Below are 25605 nucleotides of genomic sequence, written 5' to 3' on the forward strand. Positions count from 1 at the left end.
CAAGCCAGATAATAGAAAATCCAATCAAATTTGATAAGTTATTTACTGGGCCCAGAAAAAGTAAGTAGGACTGGAGAAAAAGGAAGGCAGAAGAAGCAGTTTCTCAATAAACCTACTTTTAAAAGACAAGGAATATTTGTGAGGAAAATAATCAATGGGAAGTATGTTAATAACAAATTTCATTTACTCTCCAAATGAATACAATATTTGCTAAAAGGTTTTATATTTCAAGAACAGAGAAACAGACTCCAGGCAATATGGCTCAAAGTTAAATAAGTTAATAGTCTTGTGATTAGAAATTTAGTACAGATAGGAAACATGCATAAGTTAGTACAGATAGGAAACATGCATAACTAAAAATATGGACAAGACACACCTTATGTGTCTTGGCCTCTGTCCAGTCAGAGAAGAAAAGGCTTAGTGGAGACTTGTAAAAATGGGAATTTTTCTACAAATAAGGAAAGGAGAGCATATACACATGTACAAAAGATGCAAGCACAACTGGTTGGATGAAAAGCTACAATAAGGAACCTCCTTTTACAAGAAAAGCAGACCCACAACTGACCAAAAAAACAAACAACAAAAAAACCCCACCAAGAACAGCAGAAGAGATGTGACGGCTGTGGATACTATCTGTCTTAAAGTGACTACACAAGCACCCCCATGTATCTTAAACTAATGTCACTAGATAAATATTACTGTAAGCAAGAAAGAAACTAGAGGATGAATCGGCATAAGTTTCTCCTTGTGGGTGATAGAAGGGGAACATGTCCTCAAATCTGCAGTGGACGAATGAAACTGTGGTTGAGTATTAATCATAATGTACTACTAATATCAAGCTGACATTATCCTTCCTTCACAAGTCAGAAAAATGCAGGGGAAAGATACATACATGAAGTCTACACTGAAATATTGACAATGGGTTATATTATTAGGAAGATTAGAGTAAGATTATTGAAGGAAAAGTTATATTTTGACATTATGTGGCAAAAGAAAAATAAGACTATAGTTACTATGCACTGATAAAGCATATGCAGAATCTAAAAGTTTCCCTTTCTTTTTTATATCTATTAATATTATCATATATTAATAAGTTCACATGTGTGAAAATATCAAAGAATTAAATGAACCCAGTAAAAATGATTACAGGTCCTCCTCCAAATACTGCAAAAATACATTTATTTAACAGAAATATATTGAGTGTCTATGTGTCTAATTGTTCTAAGCAATGGGGATAACAAACTTAAAAGAAGAAATAACACTGTGACTTACAGAGCTTTTATTCCACTTAAGAAAGATAGGTAAAAAACAAAGTAAAGCAAATAGTATGTTAGAGAGGGTAAACACAAGAAAGAAAAGTAAAGGCACAGAAAGGGGAAAGAGAGAGGTGGCTTGGGCCAGAGGACAGGTGGTAAGGGAAACCCTAACTAGAAAGTTGTCAGTTTGACAAATATCTGAAGGGGTTGGTGAAAGGTACAGAGCAGATAGAAATACTTAGAAGGGGGTCATGCCAGCAAAAGGAATGAACAATGGCAGAGATCTAGAGGCAGGTGTATGCCTGGTGAGTAAAAAGTAAAGGACAGGGACCAGGGTAGCTAGTTTGGAGGGAACAGGGGACAGAAAGTGTCAAGAGAGCCAGTCAGAAAGGGTTCTTGTGGCTTATTTTAAGGACACAGGTTAGAAAAGTTTTTAGCATAAGTGGGGCATGAACACTCTCTTATATAAGGTTCACTACAGCTACTATGTCAGAAGCAGACTGAAAAATGACAAGCAGAAACAAGCTCAGTTAAGAGGCTGCTGTAGTAATTTAGAAAAGAGATGATGGCCACACACTCTTAAAAAGCCAGCAGTATATGTATGGCTCCAGTGGCAGAGTGCCAGCCTTGAGCTAAAAAGTCAATGGGGTAAATCCAACGCCCTGAAATTAAACCTGAGTGCTAGCGCACACGCACGCACGCACGCGCGCACACACACACACACACACATACGCACACACACACACATACACACAGAGTATAGAAGCATCCTGACTGATGGTAAAAAGCTTGAAATCACTGGATGATGAAATGAAATCACTCAAGGACTGACAGTATAAAGAAACCAGAAAAGGGCTGAGTGCCAGGGCTTGTACAGGACTTAATCCAAGCTTATCAGGAGGTTGAGGATATGAAATCTGAGGATTGCAGTTTAAAGCCAGCCAAGGCAAGAAAGTCCATGAGATTCTCATCTCCAATTAAGTACCAAACAAACAACAGTAGAGTTGTGGTTCAAGTAGTAGAGTACTAGCCTTGATCAAAACAAGCTCAGGAACAGACCCTGAGTTCAAGCCCCAGAATGAACACATGCATGCATGTGTTCGTGCATGGGCACGCACGCACGCACACAAACACACACACACACACCTCAAATAAAGCTAGCTGAAATGATTTAAAAAAAAAAAGTTAGTCTTGAGGGAAAAAGGTAAAGGACAGAACTCAGTCCTTGAGTTTAAGAGAAGCCAGGCATCCAGGGTTCATGCCTGTAATCCTAGCTACTCAGGAGGTTGAGATCTAAGGATCACCATTCAAAGCTAGCCCAGGCAGAAAAGACCTTGGGGCTCTTATCTCCAATTAACTACTTACTATAAAGCTGGAAATGGTGCTGGGGGGACTTAAGTGGTAGAGGGCTAGCCTTCAGCACAAAAGCCGAGAGACAGCATTTGGCTCTAAATTCAAGCCCCAGGAACAGCACAAAAGATTTAGAGAGGAGAAAGAAGTCTTTAATATTTAAATGAATTGGAAAACACCACTCCAAGAGACCCAAAATGAATGGCCAAAGAGATGAAAGTAATGTAGGAATATGTGTAGTCCCAGCAGCCAAATGCCTATTTCCTAGGCAAGGAAGAAAGTGCAACTTCTATTTACCTATCGTATTTTCATGTCACAGTAGAGGAATAGCAGTTTTTAACAGAGAACAACTGTTCCCTTTTCTTCTTCTTTTTTTTTTTTTTCAGTCATAGGGCTTGAACTATACGCCTGGGCACTGTTCCTCAGCTCTTCAGCTCAAGGCAAGTGCTCTACCGCTTGAGCTACAGCATCACTTCTAGTTTTCTGGTGGTTTATTGAAGATAAGTCCGGGCTGGCTTTGAACCGTGATCCTCAGATCTCAGCCTCCTGAGTAGCTAGGATTAAAGGTGAGAGCCACTGGTACCCGGTCCAGAGAACAACTGTTTCAAATCTTCTCAGAAGCTGAGAATTTTTAGTTAGTAACTATAAAACTATTATATTCAGTAATATAGTAACTTTAAAGAAATGTCAATCCTTATCTAGCAGAATGATAGGGTTAATGAAAATATAATTGCACCATTTCACTATTAAGAGTTGCTATAATTTGGATCTAGAATGTCCTTCCAAAGACTTTCTATTCAGTTTGGTACTACCGGGAAGTAAGAGAACCTTAGACATGGAGCTCATTGTTGGGGTTATTAGGGTATGTCCTCAAGATACATGTAACATATACATGTGTAACTATAATATAAACATATATATAACATAAATTTGTATAACTAAATAATATAAACAATAACCCAATTTGAAATGGATTAAAAATTTTGAATAGCCACTTTACCAAAAATGAAAAATTGAAACATGCAAGATACTGAACATCAAATCACTACAAAATACAAACTAAGAACATACGAGATATTACTACACATCTATAACAATGGTTTAAAAAAACAAAACAAAACAAAAACAACAAGCTGACAGTATCCAGTACAGGCAAGGATGCAGAACTATCTGAACTCTCATTCAAATACCAAGCAATACAAACATTTTGGAAAATAGTTTGGTAGTTTGTTATTATACATTTAGCATAACACTCAGAGACTCTACTCCTATTGACCAAAGAGAAATGAAAATGTATTCACACAAAAGCTTGTGAGCATAATGTTCCTTCTCCCATCATTGCCAAAAACCAAAAACTGCCCAAACATTAAATGGTAAAAGAATGAGCAAACTGAGCTGTGGTACAAGCACATTCATACAGACTACTACTCAACAATGATGAGGAATGTTCAGCATTCACAAATCTCTAAAGCTTTACCTTTAGCAAATAAACCATTTCAATGGCTCCAAATCTCGCACATGACTCTATAGGAGGCAAAACCACAGGTATAAAAAACTGATCAGGGCCACTGGGGTGAAAAAAGGGCACAAGACAGCTTCAGGGGCGATGAAAATTGTCTCCAGCTGGCTTGTGACTATATAGCTGGAGGTATTCATCAAAATTTATACAACTCTGAACTGAAAATAGTAAAGTGCTTACTAACTTGTGTAAGGCCTTATACTTAATCTCCAGCATCACAAACAAAACAACTCAAACATACAAACTTTACTGTACATAAATTATATTAAAAGTTTCATTAAAATGTAGCAAAATGTTCTCACTATAAGTAATTGATACATTGAAAAGCAGTGGCTAACAAAGAGTAATGAGAGTATATAAGAATAAATGAAATGATTAAGATAGCATGTTTCATGTTGTAAGCAACAACAAAAAAAGAAATATGCAAATACAAAACAAAATTAAAGCATTTCTACAACTTCAAATTATAATGGAGTGGCTATTGCTTCTGACTCTGAGTGATGTGGTAGTGTTAAATTATAAGTCTTTTGTATACAACAGAATAGTATTATATCAGTAATAGCCCATCTTCTACCAAACAAAGAGGTCCTAGAAAGATCTCAATGACTCACACAATGAAGAAATATAACATGACATCAGTATAAATGTATGCCTTTGAAACTGTTAGAATTAATTGTTTAGAGTAGCAACAGATACAAATGATGGAGCACTATAAGACAAAAAAAAAAAAACAATTCCAAGTGTGAGGACCTGGGGCAAGGAGGTCCAAGAACCAAACAACTAAACTTGGCACAATTGACTCTCATCAAAAAAAAAAAAAAGCTGGGGCTGGGAAGGTGGCTCAGTGGTAGAGTGCTTGCCTTGCATGCATGAGGCCCTGGGTTCGATTCCTCAGCACCACATAAGCAAAAAGAAAAAAGCCAGAAGAGGTGTTGTGGCTCAAGTGGTAAAACACTAGCATTGAGCTGAAGAGCTGAGGAACAACGCCTAGGCCCAGAGTTCAGGCCCCACGACTGGACCCCCCCCCCAAAAAAAATCTGTTAACAGCACTCTCATGGGGGTTAGAAGATAGAACATGAAAATACAAGTATTTGCCACTCTCAATGTACTCTAGAATCTACTTACAACCAACAACCATGCTGACAAATTCAGAGAAAAATATATCTTGAAGCCAGCACCAATGGCTCACATCTATAATCCTAGCTACTTAGGAGATTGAGATCTGAGGATCCCAGTTCAAAGCAACCTGGACAGATAAATAAACACACTACCTCCAATTAACCAGCAAAGAGCAGGAAGTGGAGGTATGGCTCAAGTAGTGCCTCATGAGAGCCCGTCATGAGCAGATGATGAAAGTAAGACTTTAAGGCCCCAAGTTCAAGCCCCAGGATCAGCACAAATTACATATCAAATTATATATTTATATAGGTGTGTGTGTGTATATCTATACTCTTTTAATATGTACAACGATTCTTACAAATCATTACACTACAAAAAATGTGAAATTATAACCAAAGCTGAAAATAATTGTTACTTTTTATTTTTAAAAAAACCTGTTATTAAAATTTTAAAGCTGTAGGGGCTGGGAAGGTGGCTTAATGGTAGAGCGCTTGCCTTGAATGCCAGAGGCCCTGGGTTCGATTCCTCAGCACCACATAAGCAAAAAAAGAAAAGCCGGAAGTGGTGCTGTGGCTCAAGTGGTAGAGTGCTAGCCTTGAGCTGAAGGACAGTGCCAAGGCTGAGTTCAGGCCCCACGACCGGACACAAAATAAATAAATAAATAAATAAAATAAAATTTTAAAGTTGTAGTTTTCAAGATTGGTAAATGCAACTGAAAGGCTAAAATAATTGAAAAGCTGAGTGTACGTATGGTCAGTCTGAGACAAAATGAATCTTCCTGTCTAAAATATCTAACCAGCTCCTTTGTACTCATCTATAGCCATCTTTACCTCCATATTGAACTGTTGTAAAAAGTCTCTCCTCATTTAAAACTAGTATGAAACATAACTGTACAAAAATATATTTTCCAAAAGTTCATTTCAGCAAGCTTCTTAGAGTTTGAACACAGACTCCTAAGAAACTGTATCATAAATACTTAAAATCCTGAGTAGGTTCAGAAATGCCTTAGTAACCTATGAGCTAATGAGAACTTAAGACTTAATACTGTTTTCAAATGCAGTAGACTATAAAAGAAAAGATATTTGCCCTATTTCTAGAAAAGCTAGGAATTGGAGATTATGAATTGTTAGTAGAAGCAAAGTTATTCCTACTCCTGGAGGATTCAAAAATTTATTACTGGGAAATGAAAGATAAAAAACAAAACCAAATACAATCAATGCTCTGTAGCTCTCCAATGCTCTAAATTATATCTGAAAAAAACTTTAAATTCATCCTGCAGGTCAAATTACTCAGCTGTAATCAAGATAAAGTTAACCCCCCCTCACACCCCCAAGATTTTTTATTTAAAGTAGGACTCAGGGAAGGCAGGTTTGAACTTGGGACCATTAGGTTGGTAGATACGCACTCTATCACTTGAGCCATGCTCCCAGACATTTTTGCCTTTACTTAAAAAAAATAGAGTCTTGTGTTTATGTCCAGGACAGTATGGACTGTGAGCTTATTTATATTTCTCATGTTGCTAGGATGAGAGATGTGATACTGTGTCCAACTATTGTCTTAGATGGCATGCTGTATTTATGATTGGGCAGACTTTGAATCCTGATCCTCCTGATCACTGCCTCCCAAGTAAATAAAGTTATAGATAATAAGCCACATAGAAAATTTTATTTTAGTAATTTTTTAGAAGAATCACATTCTACCTTTCCCAAAGGATATTTACTTTAAAGACATACTACACAGCCCATATTATCAGTGTTTCAAATTTTCCTACCTGTTTTACAATGCACAGTTCAGTCTGGTTCTACTAAACACTCTAATTCACAGGATGCAAGTCAGTCATTCCTTGGTTTCCAAGATGTTTAAGTTAACAATAATGAACCCAACATGTTTTGTTGCATCTTTCTGTGTGCATACCCAATACATCAAGTCTTACCGAAACAAATGTAAAGCAGGATCATACGAAGGGTTTACTATGCTATGATAGCTCAGAATGTATGTGGCACATGGATCTGGAAATATTTTCAGTTTACTGCATATATCACAACAATTTCATGTATCCATTTTTGTGCTGGTACTGGGGCTTGAACTCAGGGCCTGGGCATTGTCTTCATTTTTTCACTCAAGGCTGAGGCTCTACCATTTGAGTCACAGCTCCACTTCCTAATTTTGATTGGTTAATTAAGAGATAAAAGTCTCACAGATTTTCCTGCCTGGGTTGGCTCCAAACTGGGATCCTCACATCTCAGCTTCCTGCACAGCTAGGATTACAGGCATGAGCCCCTGGCTCCAGGCTTAATTCCTCAATTGGATATACTTGAGAGATAAACTGTTCAATTCATACTATTTTATTCTTTAGTTCTGAATTTCTCCCATTAAAGTGAACTCAAAAGTTAAAATAATACGGTGGCCTAGTAAATTTAAGATCAATTAAACTGTTTTAATTGAATTTGGTTCAATTTTTCTGCTGAGGAAAATAATGGAGGAGAATGTTTAAGAACTACTACTACAAGCCGGATGGCTCACATCTGTAATTCTAGCTACTCAGGAGGCTGAGATCTGAGGATCACGTTCAAAGCCAGCCCATCTCCAATTAACCACGAGAAAACTGGAAGCGGTGCTGTGGTTCAAAGTGCTAGAGCACTAGCCTTGAGTGGAAAGAGCTCAGGGACAGTGCTCAGACCTGAGATCAAGCCCTACAACCTATCCCTCTCCCCACCCCCCCCCCCACACACACACAAAGAGAAATACTACTGGCAGATAAACCTTAAAGTAGGCAAGATTTGCATTTAGCCTTTTCCCATTTCTTTTTCTTTAGCTCTGCCCATCTTGATTTCTTAATCAAAATGACCAGTATCAACCCTAATAAACCTCTAATTTTCTTGTTTCCCAAGACTTCATCTGGTATCTGTTAACTAACTAGTAATTAACCTAATCTGAGATACCTAAACTTTTGCAAGAGGAGAAAAGATTTTCTATTAAGTCTGTAAGATGGCTGGGACATAGTCCAATGGCAGAGAGCTTACCTAGCATATTCAAGGCCCTATTTAATCTCCAGAAATCAATCCAAAAGTAAAAATCAACCACTGCCAAGCAGTGGCTTAAGCCTACAATCCTAACTACTTAGGAATTTGAGACCTGATAATCATAGTTGAAAGTCAGCCTGGACAGAAAAGTCCTCAATTCTACCTCTAATTTACCAGCAAAAAATGGCTGGACTGTGATTCAAGTAATAGCATCAGCTGTGAATGAAAATGCTCTGAGTCTAGTTCCCAATTCTATAGAGGTGACAGATAATTCAACGTGTGCTTCAGCCCTTATTGATGAAGATTTCTTGGGACTCCTGTTTAGGCCCATCTCCAGATGGAGAGTTCTTGCTACTTTGACTTTTAAATAAACTTTCCCCTATTAGGTAGGGAGGGAGGATTTCTTCTCTGTACCAAATAAGATGACCTCAGTCAATATCCTTCTTTATAATAAAGATATTTTTCAACTCAAATTTCCCAAAATAACTCAAGTAATTCTGGCCTTACAGCTCAAAAATAATACCCTGTTGCTAGGCACCAGTGGCTCATACCTGAATCCTATCTCCTCAGGAAGGTGAGATCTAAGGATCACAGTTCAAAGCCAGGTTGGGCAGGAGAGTCCATGAGATTCTAATCTCTAATTAACAAACAGAAACCTGAAAGGAGGTGTAGTTCAAATGTTAGAGCTCCAGCCTTGAGTAAAAAAGCTAAGGGACAGAGCCCAGGCCCTAAGTTCAAGTCCCAATATTGGCACAAATAATAATAAAATAAGACCCTGCTAAATGGTATGTAAATAGCAAAGCAAAAGTACTACTGTGTAGAATTTTCACTTGTCTAGCACCACTGTGGTTAATATCTATGATGCTAGCTACTAAGGAGGATGGATTCTAAATCAGCCGGGGCAGGAAAGTTCACGAGACTCTTAACTCCATTTAACCACCAAAAAACAGGAAGGGAGCTGTAGCTCAAGTGGTAGAGTGCCAGCCGTGAGCAAAAAAAGCTAAGGGACAGTACCTAGACCCTGAGTCCAAGCCCCGGTACTGGCATGTGCACACACATGCATGCACGTGCAAACACACATATTCCAGAAATAAAATCAAATAATGAGAATTTTTTCAACAAATATTGCTACAGAAATTAAAAATCCAGACATCATAAACTATTCCCCAACTGAAATCTGTTATCTAACAGAAAAATTAACTCAGAATAGATTATGAGCTTCCGTGTAAACCATAAACTTTCAAGAAGAGGATCTTGAGTTAGACAGAGTTATTAAAACTTGACAACAAAAGTACACACATCTATAAAATGAAAACATGATAAAACAAACCATCAGATTTAACAATTTGAAGTAACTTTAAATAGTTGTACAAAGGAGTTGTCTGTTAACAAAGCAGTTTATAAATACAATGCATCTAGATCCATGTCACTCCTTTCAAGATTGGAAAAGACTCTAAAAGAAGATGGAAAAAAATTTACAAACTGAGAGGAAACTTTTGCAAACCTGAAAACGGGCCAGTATAGAATACATTTAAAAAATTTTAAACTTTCTACACTCACAGAAAAAGGTAATCTACTCAGAAAACGGAGCAAAAAACAATTAAGAGACAGCAAACCAAAGATATGGCAAATATATATACAAAAGGGATGCCTAGTACCACTAGCAAGAGGAAATATAAAGTCACAATGAGCTATCACATACTTATTAGAATGGCTAAAAATAGTAACATCACTAAATATTGACAAGAATATGGAAAAACTGGAGCTCTTATATGCTGCTGGTAGGAACATTCAGCAGTTTCTTATAAAGCTAAATACGCAACTGCCAACAGAACCCAGCAATATTCCTATGACTTTATTCCAGAGAACTGAAAACGGATTATGCTGTAATAATTATAGCAACTTTATTCATATTAGCCCCAAATGTCCTTCCAACAAAGTATGTTATATCTATGTGGATATCTTGAAACACTGCTCAGCAAACTATTGATACTTGCAACGACTTGGATCAATCTCTCGAGATCTTTGCTGAGTGAAAAACATTCAATTCTAGACTTATACAAGTCTAGAAATGACAAAACTTCAGAAGTGATCAACAAATTAGTTTGTCAGGGGTTAAGGAAGAGGTGGGAGAAGAATAAGGTGTGTGTATTTATAAGAAGGCAGGATGACATACCCTTGTGGTGACAGAAAGATCCTCTGTAAAGCTAAGCATGTAGCTCAGTGACAGAACACTTGCATGTGCAAGGCTCTAGTTTCCATTCCCTGTACTGGAGGGAAAAGAAGAAGAAAAGGTCCTCTGTCTTTCTTGTACCACAGCCAACATCTACAATGTTACTATACTGCCATACATTGAGGAAAACTGGGAAGAGTACATGGGATCACAGTACAATATTTCTTACAACTGCATGTGAACCTACAGTTATGTCAAAATTGAAGGATTCGTAGAAAATATATAAATCAAATTATGTACCTACCATTAACACTAAGTCCAATATTCAATGGTTTTCTGTCAAACTTAATACTGAACCCTACTCTGAATTAGTTTGAAAAACACACGTTGCCAGCTATTCCTCTCACAAACTCAGGAACTGTATTTTTTAGAAAAAAAAAAAAAGTACAGACAGAAAAATTGAGCCTTCTTTAACTATCTAAAAACATACAAGAGTGGAAAGAGAGACCAGGACAGAATCAGTGATCACTACGAAGCCAATCATGACTTCAGACCAATCACACCAGCAAACTATCCCTACAGCCAAAACTTCTCGTAGGAGACAGCTGAGTCCAGCAGTTCTCACACTTTCCGGCCTCGCAAAAACTTTTGTGTCTACACGTGCCAACCGTTGGTCTTTTATTGCAGAAACGGAAAGACGTCTTTAACACGCAGGAATACACACAAAGACCCATTCCACTGGGTTACAAAGGGGTGGAAATTCCATCTTTCCACGCGGTCCCCCGAAGTAGGGGGTGACCAAGGGCAAGTCACAGCTTGGCCCTGTTATGGAATGATCTGTGTGACCACTTTAGGATCTGAAAGGCATAAAAACACTGGAGCAAGGAGTCCCCGGGGGGGTTTCGGGGGGAACCAGGGCGCCCACGCGGGGGTGGAGGGTGGGAGGGGGTGCGGGAAGGGGAGGTCATAGTCCCAACGGAGAGCGGCGGGAAAGAACGGGGCGCGCTGGCGAGGCCGCCCGGACGCTGGCGCGCCGCTCTCCCATCCACATCGCGGGTTCCGAGAACCGTTCGCGAAGGGACGTCCCTGTACCCACCCTTCCCGGCCGACTTTCCCCGTCTGGGACACCAGGCCAAAAGCAAACCCGGACCCTGCAACTTCCCGGGAGTCCCGGCCGCCGCGCCCGGCCGCGCCCCTCAACTCCCCCGACCCCGCCGCGCGCACCCCGGGGGCGGCACGCCGGTCACCACCCCTCCGGGGCCGGACGCACCGAGTGAGGAGACATGAGAGGAGCTCCGTGCGAACAGGAGGGTCGCGGGTCGCCGAAAGCGGTCCCGGCGGCGGCGGCGTAGGAGGAGCAGTGTGACGGGCTCACCAGGAGCCGCGTCTCGTCGGAGGAGGCCATGGCCCCCGCGGAGCGCAGCGCAGCGACAGTGCCACCCGGGGGCCCCGAGCGCGCTTCCCGGCGGCGACTAGAGGAAAGGCAGGAGGTAACGGGAGGGGCGCGGGGAGCAGCCGGGCGCGGCCGCGGCCGTTAAGGGGCGGGGCCGCCTCCGGGGAGGGGCGGGGCCGAGCCCGGGGAGGCCGCCGAGACCAGCCATTGACTGAATCGAGAGTGTCCCGCGTGTCCAGCCAAGCCACTCCCTCCCTCTGCCTCCCCCGCCCCCCCCCCCCCCCCCGTGGCCTGGGACGTTCACGGTAAGGAAAGTCCGTGCGGACGGCGGTCGGCGGAGAGATGTGGCGCGAGGAAGGAAGGGCGAGGACGTAGCGCCGGACTGGTCTAGTTTGCGCGGGCTGCAGCCGAGATTGCGAACCCACGCGAAGACCGGAAGTGGGCGGGGCCCTCCGCTGGCCGGAGCACTGATTGCGGTCCCCCCAAGAGACCGGAAGTGGGTGGGGCAGACAGGCAGGGGCGTTGCCTGGGGGGCGTGTCCTCCCGGGCGCGGCCTCTGTGAGGTGGTGACAGCGTCGTGCGGCCCCGCCGACTCCGAACCGTTCGTGGAGCCCTGCCTGTCGGGCTAGTCTTCACCAGCTCTGGGTCTGCCGCCATGGCGCCGGGCTAAACTTCCCGCGGGGTGGAGAAGGTGCAGCGGCCGCAGATGGAGGGAGCCGCGGAGCCGAGCCCGGAGGCGGAGCTGGGCCCCGAGGCGGTGTGGCGCTTCCTCGCGGAGCGCGGGGGCCGGGCCCAGCACGCCGAGCTGGTGCAGCACTTCCGAGGCTCCTTGGGCGGCCAGCCGGAGCAGCGCGCCCGCGCCCGCGCCCGCTTCAAGGAGCTGGTGAACGCGGTGGCCACCGTGCGCACCGACCCTGCGGACGGCGCCAAGTACGTGTATCTCAAGAAAAGGTTCTGCACGGGGACCCCTCAGCCCGAAGCCGCGGGGCTCGGGGACCCGCCCCGAATCGAGGTGACGGCCGAGGCCCCGGAACCCCCTGCCGAGCCCGGGGAAGGCGCTCCTTGTCCCGCGGCAGCCGACCCCGAGGCGGCGGGCCCCGAGGCGCCCCCTGGACCCGGCCGAGAGCCGAACGATGGAGAACCTTCCCCGGGCGGAGAGGACTCAGGTCGCGAAGTCCAGGCCCCGGCCCCCGGGCCTCACGAGGACCCGGAGCCCCCGCCCCACCACGACCCGGAGGCGGAGGGAGGCAGCTTTCCCGGTGGGCTCACCACCTCGAGATCGATTCGCCAGAACTTCCGGGACTTGGTGATGGGGCACTCCCCTCAGCTGAAGAGGAGCGGGTGTCCTGGGGGCATCAGCCAGGGCATGGGCGTCTCCGGGGGAGGACGCAGCAGAGGCGGGGGAGACTCGGATAGCGCCTCGGTGGCCTCCTCGTCCGCCGAGGAGGAGAGCACCGGCGGAGGCTCGGTGACCCTGGATCCGCTGGAGCACGCCTGGATGCTTTCGGCCTCGGACGGCAAGTGGGACAGCCTAGAAGGGCTGCTCACCTGTGAACCCGGCCTGCTGGCGAAGCGAGACTTCATCACCGGCTTCACCTGCCTTCACTGGGCCGCCAAGCACGGCAAGCAGGAGCTCCTAGCCATGCTGGTCAACTTCGCCAACAAACACCAGCTGCCGGTGAACATCAACGCTAGAACGAGCGGGGGCTACACTGCCCTCCACTTAGCAGCCATGCACGGGCATGTGGAGGTGGTGAAGTTACTAGTGGGGGCCTACGACGCGGACGTGGACATCCGAGATTACAGTGGGAAAAAGGCCTCCCAGTATCTGAGTCAGAGCATCACGGAGGAGATTAAAAACTTGGTGGGAGCACTGGATGAGGAGGACGGTGAGAGTGCCACTGTCAGCGGAGGTGGGCGTTGGAGACTTTCGAAGGTACTCCCGTCTCACCTCATTACCTACAAACTTTCTCACGTCCTGGAGGATGGCGTGGATCATCACCACCATCACCACCACCACCAGGCTGAAGGCTGGCCTGGAGGAAAAACAAAAGATCCAGGTCGCAAATCCTCTGGCAGTTCTAGTGGAAGGATAAAACCCCGACTCAACAAAATTCGCTTCAGAACCCAAATCATCCACACCACACCCTCTTTTAGGGACCCGGAGCAGCCCTTGGAGGAAGGGGAGGAGGAGGAAGAGGAAAGGGCTCTTAAAGGCCACTCATCCTCCTTCAAATTGAGACCGAAATCCAATGTATTTGGGTAAAAATAATAATTTAATACTAAGGTTTGTCTTCACTATAAACATTAGGGATAGGTAAAGGTAGTGCCACTAGAAGTCCGAGGCCAAATTCACTGGTGTAAGCTTTGGAATGGGTGGGTGGGAATTCCCTCAGAACTAGCTTTTTGGTTGTTGTTTTTTTTTTCCTGGGAAGTGAATTGACCTGTGCCTCTTCCTCACTCAACTCTGGAGACCTGAAGTCGTTGTCCCAGGAGAGTATATCTGTTTAGACACTAGAAATCTCAACCGCGGAGAATTGATGACTGAGAGTTCCTTTGCTTAACCATTACTGATACACTTAGTATAAACAAAGTAACGGATATAGTACTTTTACATAGCTGTTTTTCTAAGTAGTTACTTTTCCTAGAGCAAGGAGGGGAACAAGAGAGAGAGAGAATGAATTGTGATGAAGCTTGCAGATTTTAAGTGTGAACAAAACTGTGCTACTTTGTGTTTTTCCCCCACTAGTTGCATTTGCTTTTTAAGGTACTACTGAAGGACATCAATTGAAATGCAGAAGTACTAATGAGAGCCGAGAGTAATAATGTGAATAATATTGGAATCCTGTTTGTATTGTAAGTAGTTCAGTTGCCTTTTTTATTTTAACTTACTGTAGTCACGGTACATTACAAATGATGGTACAAGGCTTTATTTAAAGAAACGAATAGCAGCCTGTGGTACTTTTGCGTAAAATATTGCCTCTTGATTGTCACTAGCTTGTTATAAAAGTCTTAACTTTGCTAAGGTTTTTATTCTAAGGATCATATAAACCTTGGCTCTATTTGGCATAACTCTTAGGTGCTTAGAGTTATTTAATAGAAACCTTTGCTAGTTTAGACAATTAGTGAAAATTGACACAAAAAGTCAGCCTATGCTTCTGTGAAGTAATTATTAAATCAACTTAATGATTCTCATGTAAGAGACTTTAATTTTATGAATACATTTAGTCTTACGTTTTGTAGCAACATTTTGCAAGTGTTTTATATTCCAAACCTTTTAATTTCCCCATATTTTTTTGAATTCACTCAAGGAGCTATGATGTAGTTACTGAGAAGCTGGGTAGTAAGTCTGCCCAGTTAAAACTAGCACTTTATAAGAGGGATTATGTCTATATTTAAATGCTGCTAGCTATTGAATTTCTTTATATAAATGAAAAATGTCATTAGAAACTTGTATAGTGTGATTCTTAGTTACATTTCATTCGTGGTAGAGTGACTTCATAATTATTTTAAAATGTAACTCACAAGCATGTTAAATCTTCTGTGAAAGATGAGAAACTTTTATAGGTGAATAATTTGAGTCCTGCCTTATCTTTTTGGTCTAAATTGCTGGGGTCTAAGTTGTTATAATCTTTAGGGTAGATTTCACAGAGCCACAGCTTTTGATTCATAGATCTTTAATTTTCCAGCTAACAAAATCTTATAACAAGTTTGTCACGTCTCTAAATGACAGTTAAATTTGTTTTAACATGAATGAAGGTATATAAGCTATTTTCCATTGTGTGCCTTTTGTTTTAGGATTTGTGTATGTTTCAGACCAAAAAATTCTGCTAAACAATAAATACTAATCCTTTGTAACCAGTTGCATAAAAATCTATCATTTGTTAGATCTTTAGATACAAGTGTGTCATTTAACTTGCATTTCACACTAGAGGTGCCAATTTTATAACAAGCTGATTTTCTTTTGGTCTTTTTTGTGGTGCTGGTTATTGAACCATTTGCCTTAAGTATGCTGGTCAAGCTCTCTACCATTCCAGCCACACCCTGCCCTTTTTTGTAAACCACTGTGCTGGCCTCACTCAAGTTCCTCCTGCCTCTACTTCTAGAGTAGCTGAGATTTCAGCTGTGCATTACCATGCCTAGCACTAGGCTCCAGTTTTTCCAATAAGATGTTAAATTTTTAAGTCATTCCTAAGGTTAACTCCTAGCATTCCTGGTCATAACTTGCTATGTGCAGTAAGTGTAACATTTTCAACTGTGTAACTATAAATTTGTCTTGTTTTTTATTTCTCAAATCAAGATTATAAAAGTGATGTAAGTAATTTGATATTCATAAAGTTGTGCCTATTGGTAATGAGAATACATATGTCAAACACTTATCTGTTAATGGGCATGAGACTAATTTTAAAACAGAAGTATTTCCGTGTGTTTCACATAAGTACACTTGGAATTGATAAATGGCGCTATTTTTATGGTTTGTCAAATGAAATGAGCCTAGTCTGGTACTACTTTATTTATGTCTGAAATAATGGAGTCTCGGTTGCCTTTTCTTTCACTGTTGTAAGTAAGTGAAAGTTTCAAAGTTTGAGAATGTAGAATCAGATTGTAAAGTTCTTTTTTGTAAAAATAAAAGGTTCACACTATACCTAGTCTCCAAATTGTTCTAAATGTCTTTAGAAATTTAAAGAACTAGAGTCCTTTAGCCTTTTGGCATGTACAGTGTATGTGCTTGTATGTGTGAGAGAGAGAAAGACAGAGAGAGAGAGAGAGAGAGAGTGTGTGTGTGTGTGTGTGTGTGTGTATTGGGGCTTAAATTCTGGTCCTGGGCACTGTCCCTTTATCACATAAGGTTGATACTCTACCACTTGAGCCATAGCTTCACTTCAGGTTTCTTGGTGATTAAATGGAGATGAAGGACTTTCTTGCTCAGCTGGCTTCAAACTGAGATCCTCATATTTCAGCCTCCTGAGTAGTCAAGGAGTATAAGCCACTGGTGCCCAGCTATAAAAATGCAATTTACTTGACCCTTTTAGCCTATAAAGTTACTAGCCATATGTTCCTAAATGACAGTTAACACAATGTCAGTTAGGTCTTAGTCTATCTCCTATCCTTCAGATTGCCAAATTCTAGCAAAATTGGAGTTTAAAGCTGCAATCATGGAGGAATCCCACACAAGAAAACAAATTGCTGAGATTTAGGTGGCAGAGCACTTGCCTAGCTTGCCCAAGGCCTTGGTTTCCAGCCCCAGCATGGTAAAAAAAGGAAAGAAATGGAGGGGTAGGAAAAGGAGATGAGAGAGAAGAGAAGAAAAAAAAGTGTGGGGGGGGGATTATGTATACCTAGGTTGGGTATACATAATCACCCATATACCCTCCCTAACTAGACTTTGCCTCAAGACAATAGGAATGCCTTTTTCCACTTTCTTCAGCATTGGATGTTAACCATTTTCTTATCAAGGCGGCTTGTTAGCTACAGTTCATAAAAGTCATCTATCAAACACTAAACTCTTAAATGTTCTTGTAACAAACCCAGTAAGTACCCACTGTGGTTCTCCATTTAGAGCTAACAATAGTTGCTCCTGATGTTTTATTTTTTGACAATTCAAAATCCTGAAGGAGGCCAGAGGCCAGTAGCTCACGCCTGTAATCCCAACTATTCAAGAGGCTGAGACCTGAGGATCACATTTCAAAGCCAGCCCAGGAAGGAAAGTCCTTGGGACTTTTATCTCCAATTAACCACCAGAAAACCACAAGTGGCCCTGTGGCTCAATTGGTACAGTGCTCTCCTTGAGGTGAAGAGCTGAGGGACAGTGCCCTGGCCCCAGAGTTCAAGCCCCACAACTGACAAAAAAAAAAAAAACGCTAAAGGACTAGTAAAAGTAGTTGTGTGTCTAGCATGACATCTTAGAAATGTGTCTTAAAAGGATTCATTAAGCAGTTCAAGCAGTTGAAACATATCTTTGAAACTTTTCCAAATTAAAAAATGTCTTGCGAAAAAGTTCCATTAATTGGAGTTCCTTGTATAGTTCATCTAAAAATTCAATACTCTGGGAATTTCCTGCAAACCAGTGTTTTTTGATGATTAATCAAATCTTCATTTTAAAAAAATCCTAAGATTTTCGTTCAAGTCAGATGTAGTCTGGGATCCTTCATATCTTGCAATTGAAAAATAAAATTGCAAACAATAAAGGTTGGCCTGAAAGAATTGAATTTTGCTGGCAGATCAAAGAAGAGAAGCATGCTTGCAAGGGAGAAAGCTCAGAGATACTGAACTCAAGGGGCTTGTCAGAGCACTTTATAAAGATTTAAACTTCTGTATAGTGGTACAAGACAATCTTTTTTTAATCACTAGTGAAGTTGTTCCTTGCATCACTTTCTAAAAGTAATTGCTTTAGTTCTGAATCTGGTTCCTGTTTTCATGATTGACCAATTTGAAATAGGAATTTAGTGCCCTTCTATAGATTGGACACAACCCTTCTGTCCTTCCTCCAGTAGTTTCCAGGCCCAAGCTAGCATTTTTAAGGTCTCCACATTCTTTTAAGATTTCTATTGATTTTGCGATTTCAACTTATTGACCCTCACAGAATTCCTAGATGTTTTGAAGTCCAATATGCCTAATATACCCTGGACCCTACAAGTACTATAAATCTTACACTATCCTGTGTACTGATCTTTACAGTATTTCTACACTTTTCTGTGACCAGTAAAGTCCAAGAGGAAGAGGCTTCAATTGGTATGAAACTATAAGTGATCCACCTTTAGGCTGAACTCTGTTAAACTCTGAGCATGGCTCCTCAAATACAACTTTTCTATGACTCCCCTCCCCCCTCCTAGTGCTGTATAATCAATTTTTATTCTTGTTTCAGTATGAGAGCTGGAAGATGACTCCATGTGAACTTGTTTCTCAAGATAAAGCAGTGGGAGTGTTTACATATCTGCTTCCCCCTCCCTCAAATCTGTCACCAAGTCCTTTTCTTCATCCTCTTTAAATGTCAGTTTCAGCTATGACTGCTGGCTCAAGTGGTAGTAGAACACTTGCCTAGCAAACCTCACACCCTGAATTCAATCCCAGTAACTACAAAAAATTTATAAACATTACTTTCTTCTCAGAAAATGGCTTCCTACTTCCATTAATACAGTTCCTACTTTTCTACATCGACACATTCTGTTCTATTGATGGGGAATTGAAGCACAGTGACCCAAGTAACATGTTTGCTCAAGTTCACATAGCCAATAACTTAGCAGACCCAGCTTGGACCTTGTACCATGTCGCAGGCAAGAAAGGAGATTATACATTATACTCTTATTCAGGCCTGGCATGTACAAGGAATCGCATTAAATTGGTTTTTAGATGAAAAAAAATTTTCATAACATTACATAAATATGGATAATTCAAAACATGACTTCATGCTAAGTGGCTAAAATTGTCCATTTCATGCAATTCAGCTTTTAAATGCCAGCCAACCAGCTCATCTGCAGCTTAGCCAAACAGTGGTAATATCCCAATACTGAAAGTAAAATCTGCTTTATTAGGATTTTGTGATTTAAAAGATTTTTTCCTGACCAAATTTGATTATAAATAAGGGTTTTGGCTTATAAGCTGACTCAAGTAAATAAACTAGGAGAACTGACTACCTGGCATTAAATATTTTGAGTACTGTCAGGCATACAAACAACTGGACAAGGAAATAAACTTTAGCATGGAGTGTGTGTGTGTGTGTGTGTGTGTGTGTGATGTGTGATGTGTGTAATATGTGTAATGTGTATACTGGTCCCAAGGCTTGATCTCAGGGTCCAGGCACTGTCCCTGGGCTTTTTTGCCCAAGGTTAGCACTCTTAACACTCGAGCCATAGCTCTACTTCCAGATTTTGTGCTTAGATGTAGGTGAAAGTCTCACAGACTTTCCTGCCCAAGCTGACTTTAAATTGCTATTCTCAGATCTCAGTCTCCTGAGTAGCTAGGATTACAGGTGTGAACCAGGGGCCTGGCTAGCTCTCACCCTTCTTTCAGTTCAACTATCTTCTAGCACTGAAAGGTTTTTATGTGGAAGTAACTGAAGGACAAGAATTGAATGTAAATCATCTTAAACTACTTAAAAAGTAAGAGGAAAGAAGTGATATATTCAAGTGCTTAAAATTTCACTAAACAATGGCTTCTAAACATGGAGCATGCTGGTTATATCCCTAAAAGAATCAGAAGTAGGCACCTAAATAAACATTAATATGCGTAAATGGTATTATTTTAAAAAGTCAAAAGATAGACGCAACCCACATGCCCACTATGGATGACTGAAAAAACAAAATCTGGCCTGTACATACATTAGAGTATTAATCCACCTAAAAGAGAACTTATTATACAGTGAGTCCAAGTCAGAAAATGACATACTTCATTCCTAACTTTCTGACTAATGCACCAAATATATTACCAGAAAGTTTAGGGTAGCTAAACAAACTTGATACTTGCATCTGGCAAGAGAAAACTTCAGGCAAGGGATAAACATAAGTAAAAATGATAGAAAAGTTTATTTGAAAAGAACCATGGCAGAAAAAAATGAGCACGTGGCATTACATGCCCTGGGGAAGAGAGCAGTTCAGCCTATATCTGCCATCTTAGCTATCTTTCTCTGTCTTTCTTGTTACAGAGCTTGGCTTTTAGTAGAATATAGAATTGGATGGCTTTCTGATTGGGTGGTCTCCTTTCTGTTTCCAGTGAGGTTATGACACCAAAGATTTAGTATCTAGTCCTTGTTTTCTCATTTTGGGTTTTCTGAATGTTATTATTTTTGTTGTTCTTGTTGTTTTCTATTTTTTAAATACCCACACCAGAGCTTGAACTCGGAACAGGGCACTCTCTCTTTCATTCTCAAGGTGGGTGTTCCACCACTTGAACCACAGGTCCATTTTTGGCTTTTTCCTTGTTAATTAGAGATAAGACTTTCTGCCTTGGCTGGCTTAGGACTCTGATCCTCAGATCTCAGCTTTCTGAGTAGCTAGGATTATAGGCATGAGCTCCCAGTGCCCAGCTCCTCATTCTTTTGTTCTTTTACTTCCTTATTCTTTTGTAGCTCCATGCCCCCATTTCTTTGTCAGGCAGGTTTTGGTTATCAGCTTATCCTGCCATCTAAAAGTTGTATGTGCTGCAGTTCCTTGATTGCTGCTTTTCTACTTATTTATGTCACTGTCACATGCTGGCTACTTCATGGATGAACCCTGAGGACATTTTGCTGATGAAATAATCTTGTGATTCTTCTGTATACAAAACCATCCAATTTACCAACAGTAGAATGGCAGTTGCTGCCAGATGGGAAAAGAGAACCAGATGTGATATTTAATGAGTGTACTGTAGTTTCAGTTTTGGGAAATGAGAACATTCTAGGGGTGGGTAGCAGTGATGGTTGTACCACAGTGTGAATGTATTTAATCCCATTGAACGGTGCACTTAACATGGTTAAAATAGTGAACTTTACCACACACACACAAAATATATCAGAACAGAGATGTAATGTACTAGATAGTAGTATAAATGATAGAGATAGGCTCCTTGTTTCTCAAGTAATCTTTCCTTTTCCTCCCTTTTGTCTATTTGGCATAAATCTTATTTTAATTTAATTTTTTGTGTAATGCTAGAGATCAAACCTAAGTTAAGCAAGAGATCTCTTCTAAGCTTCCAAAAAGAAATTAGGAGTAATGAAGATAGATGAGTAATGGCCAGTCAGAGGGTAGCTTAGCAGATGGTGTGCTTTGACAGCAGAGCATTGGGACAGGCAGTACTATTGTGCTGTTAGCAGGAAATAAAAGTCTCTTGCCTGTATACAAAATGAAACTTCCATTGGGTCCAGCAGGAGATCTGTCATTATCTTCTGATAGGTCATAAGAAAAAAATCTTCCAATGGGAAGCCCAAAATATTTAGAAGGTTTCCATTAGTTATAGTTCTCTCTTCTAGGCAAATTGCCTCATTTCTAGCTTTCTTTTTCTAGATTTTTCTTTCAATGTCAACTTTTTTTCCTCCTGAGCTTTCATAGCTCTTCCAGTAGCACTTAACTTGTTATTCTCACTTGTTACACTCATATATGTTGACTCCTTAGTGTAGACTATAATGTTCTGTGTACCAAAAAGTACAAGCTAAGGGTCTTGGTCTTGGGAACCTATGAGTTACATATAGGAAGGTCACCTGTACATCATAAAGTAATTAACAATATTAATGCTGAAGAGAGATCCACATGTATATAATTATGTAAAATCAGAGGGAGCCAGATCTTGTGAGATGGACAGTGTTATTTTTCCTGTATATTTCTATAGTCTAGGTTTTTCTGACTATATCCTTATTGTATCTTTTAACATGTTCTGCTATCTCCTGTTAGGGTTCAAATCCAGAGGCTTGAACTTGGGGCATGGGCACTATCCCTGAGCTTCTTTTTGCTTAATGCTAGCACTCTATCACTTGAGCCACAGTACCACTTCCAGCTTTTATTTTTTTTTCTGTTTATGTGGTACTAAGGAATCGAATCCAGAGTTTCAGGCATGCTAGGCTATCACTCTACCACTAAGCCACATGGCCAGCCCTGCACATTTTTAAAATTAGGAGACATATGCTTTCTGCTATTCTTTGTCTGTGTATGATGTTAGTGGCTATTGAAGATCCAGTGCCTCATTTCATTTGGGGTTACAAAATAGTAAACTGATTCTGAGCTTGGATTACCAGATAGAAATTTCCACAGGATCTTTAAACCTTCAGCAGCAGCATGTTATTTTTTACTAGAAAAGGTTTTGAGTTGTTGACAACACACAGAAGTCAGTTGAGCCTATAGAAACTACATTGATCTATAGACTCAAGTGTAGTTTCACCAAGACTAAGACTATGGACATATGGAATTCCTGGCTGAGTAAAATGAAAAGTTTTCAGCATACCACTTATAAGTAGTATTCTTGCCCTGCAAATGGAACCTATATCTAATTAAGCCTGCAGAACCAGTCACCATTGGATAGGTAATAGCAGTGGACAGTGAAATAATTTTAAGGTGATAGGATTCCTCAGCTAACATAGAATAAGGAAAACTCCACAGGACAAGTGACTAGGTGCCTCCAAAACAACTGCGTCAAAACAGAAGGGAAATGTGGTCACAAAAGAGGCTTGAGATACATATTAACCAAATGTAATATGTAGAATTGTTTAGATGTTGATATCAACAAAATAATTGTAAGAACATATTTAAAAATTTTAAGAACACATTTTAAAGCCAGATGACAACATAGAGAGGTTATAATAGTCTACTACCTTTTACATGCTTGAAAGTTCTAAAAATTTTTTAAGCTAGATGCTGGTGGCTCACACCTATAATCTTAGCTACTCAGGAGGCTGAGATCTGAGGATCACACTTTGAAATGAGCCTGGGCAGGAAAGTCCATGAGACTCTTTCTCCAATAAATACCAAAAAGTCAGAAGTGGAGCTGTGGCTCAAGTAATAGAGTGCTAGTCTTGAGCAAAAGAAGCTTAGGCCCAAAGTTCAAGCCCCAGGATTGGCACATACACACAAAAGTTTTTTCCTTAAACATAAAAAAGAATAAGTTGGAAACAAGAAGGGAAACTGCTGTGTAATCTAGGTAAGCGACAAAAGTACTTTGCTCCCCACTTCTATCATAGAAATGGTGAAAAGAGGAGGAGTTGGAACACATCTGGGGAGCAGAAAAGCTAATACCAAGAAAAGAAACCAGTTAATGACTCCTAGAGGGCTGGGAAGGTGGCTCAGTGGTAGAGCGCTTGCCTTGCAATGCATGAGGCCCTGGGTTCGATTCCCTAGCACCACATAAGCAAAAAGAAGAAAGCCAGAAGTGGCGCTGTGGCTCAAGTGGTAGAGTGCTAGCCTTGAGCTGAAGAGCTGAGGGAACAACACCCAGGCCCAGAGTTCAGGCCCCACAACCGGACCCCAAAAAAAAAAAAAATGACTCCTAGATTTCAGACTCTAAGCTGCTAACAGGATTAGCCATGAATTTACTGAAAGAAAGAAAGAAAACTAAAGGAAACAGAAACTTGGGAGGTACAGGCAGAACATAAATATTTGTGTTGACCATACTAAGTTCAAGATGGTATTAGAAAGCCAATTAGAAAAGTCAGCTCAGTTTTATATCCTGCCCTGAGGCTCAATGGAAGTGTTGTTGCTGAAGATATATACACTTAAGAGACATCTGCTGCTTGGTGGAATTGAAAGCTATCACATTGTATGAGATCACCAAAAGAGAGAAGTTTGTGTTTTGATTTCTAATTTCCCCAGAATCTAAAGACAAATGTTAAGAAATCATTTAGAAATTGTCTCCAAGGAAAAGAGAAAACTGAAATGGCTTCTTTAAGAAGTTGTTTTCTCCTCCAAGAGCATCTGTAACCTTGTTGATAGCCATCAACCAGGCTGGAGTGTTTAAGACTGGAATTTAAGCCCCAGGTCCTTACTCTGCTTTTCTAAAAAGGTGACATTGTGAGATAAACCTGGACCTTGTTTACTGCCTCCATTGGGCTGCTGGTCAATATTTGATTACAGGGGCCCATCTGTTGCCAAAACCGAGAGCCAAGAAGAAGTCAACAAAAACCAGATGGTGAAACTGTCTACTTTTTGAGGGACTTTTCCCTGGTAGACTTGTTCCTGTGGGTTTTTCACCCCAGAAATAGCACTGCAGTTGCTGACTCTGAGCAGCTTTTGTTTGCCTCTGGACTGTGTGGCTCCAAAGCACAATACTAGGATTCACAAGCCAGTGGGATTCTAAATGTCAGTGTGAAAAATCAGGGGCCAGGTTACTCTTCAGTGCACTGGCAAAATTCTTCCACAGCATTTTATATCTAGGCTCCATCCTCCTTATTTCCTGGATCTCAATTTCCTAATCCTGATTGCCATCAGAATGGAGAATTACTGAAATACTGTTTAGTGGCAGATTAGAGGCTGAGGTCCTGATGGGATGCACTTTGTAAAGTATAACCAATTTAGTGAGTACTGAAGGAGAAAGGGGGCACTTTCAAGTAGATAGGGGCTGGGAAGGTGGGTCAGTGGTAGAGCGCTTGCCTTGCATGCCTGAGGTTCTGGGTTCCATTCCTCAGCACCACATAAGCAAAAAAGAAAAAACCCAGAAGTGGCGCTATGGCTCAAGTGGTAGAGCACTAGCCTTGAGCTGAAGAGCTGAGGCACAAGGCCCAGGCCAAGAGTTCAGGGATCACGACTGGACCCCCCCCCCCCCAAAAAAAAAAAGTAGATAGGGATAAAAATAAAGTGGTAGACAAAATGCAGAAGAGGTAACACACATCCCATCATAGTACTTCCTGTTCCCATAGTGCCTTTGGCACCTATTCAAATGAGTCTGCTTCCTATAATGCCCTGGGGGCTGGCTCAAAGAATGAAAAGAACTAGGGCTGGTGCACCTACAAGACAAGCAACCAGTGCAAAGAGGAGGAAAGGAGATATGGGGAGGAGCCCTGTACTATAATAACTGCCTATTGGGCTGCTTTTTGGGCTCCTTCATTTCCCTTTCTCTTTCCCCTTCCTTTTCCCTCTTCATCTTTCCACCTTCCCCTTCTTCTTTCTGCCAAGGTTTCACATGAAGTAGGTATAAGTTCTGAGGCTGAGCTATACCCCCAGACAAAACATTATGAGTATTATAAAGTGAAGGAGTTGTCTCTTTTTTTGTAATTCAGCTCATTACTTACTCATTTTTCAATTTTGAAAGCTCCAGTCTTTTTTCACGTTCTTTTTTTTTCTTGTGAAAATACCTTACAGAGGGGTTACAATTACATG

The 25605-nt window shown here is 41.3% G+C and overlaps 2 protein-coding genes across 5 annotated transcripts in view; one reads left to right on the plus strand and one right to left on the minus strand.

Moving 5' to 3' along the window:
- Nucleotides 1-11893, minus strand: part of Septin10 (septin 10) — a 51104-nt gene extending 39211 nt beyond the window's left edge. For 2 of the 4 annotated variants that reach the window (XM_042695436.1, XM_042695434.1), the window contains exon 1: nucleotides 11711-11893. In XM_042695436.1, coding sequence (XP_042551370.1) covers nucleotides 11711-11845 — 135 coding nt within the window. In that variant the 5' untranslated portion in view covers nucleotides 11846-11893. The remainder of the gene's footprint in view (nucleotides 1-11710) is intronic. The other 2 variants (XM_042695435.1, XM_042695437.1) reach the window with 1 other exon arrangement.
- A 498-nt stretch (nucleotides 11894-12391) lies between these two features.
- Nucleotides 12392-16475, plus strand: Sowahc (sosondowah ankyrin repeat domain family member C). Its single transcript, XM_042695412.1, has one exon. The coding sequence runs from the start codon at nucleotides 12540-12542 to the stop codon at nucleotides 14097-14099; it is 1560 nt and encodes a 519-aa protein (XP_042551346.1). The 5' UTR covers nucleotides 12392-12539; the 3' UTR covers nucleotides 14100-16475.
- The last annotated feature ends 9130 nt before the right edge of the window (nucleotides 16476-25605 follow it).

Source organism: Dipodomys spectabilis, unplaced genomic scaffold (genome assembly GCF_019054845.1).
Source record: "Dipodomys spectabilis isolate Male_0828 unplaced genomic scaffold, ASM1905484v1 ptg000187l, whole genome shotgun sequence".
Lineage (NCBI taxonomy): Eukaryota > Metazoa > Chordata > Mammalia > Rodentia > Heteromyidae > Dipodomys > Dipodomys spectabilis.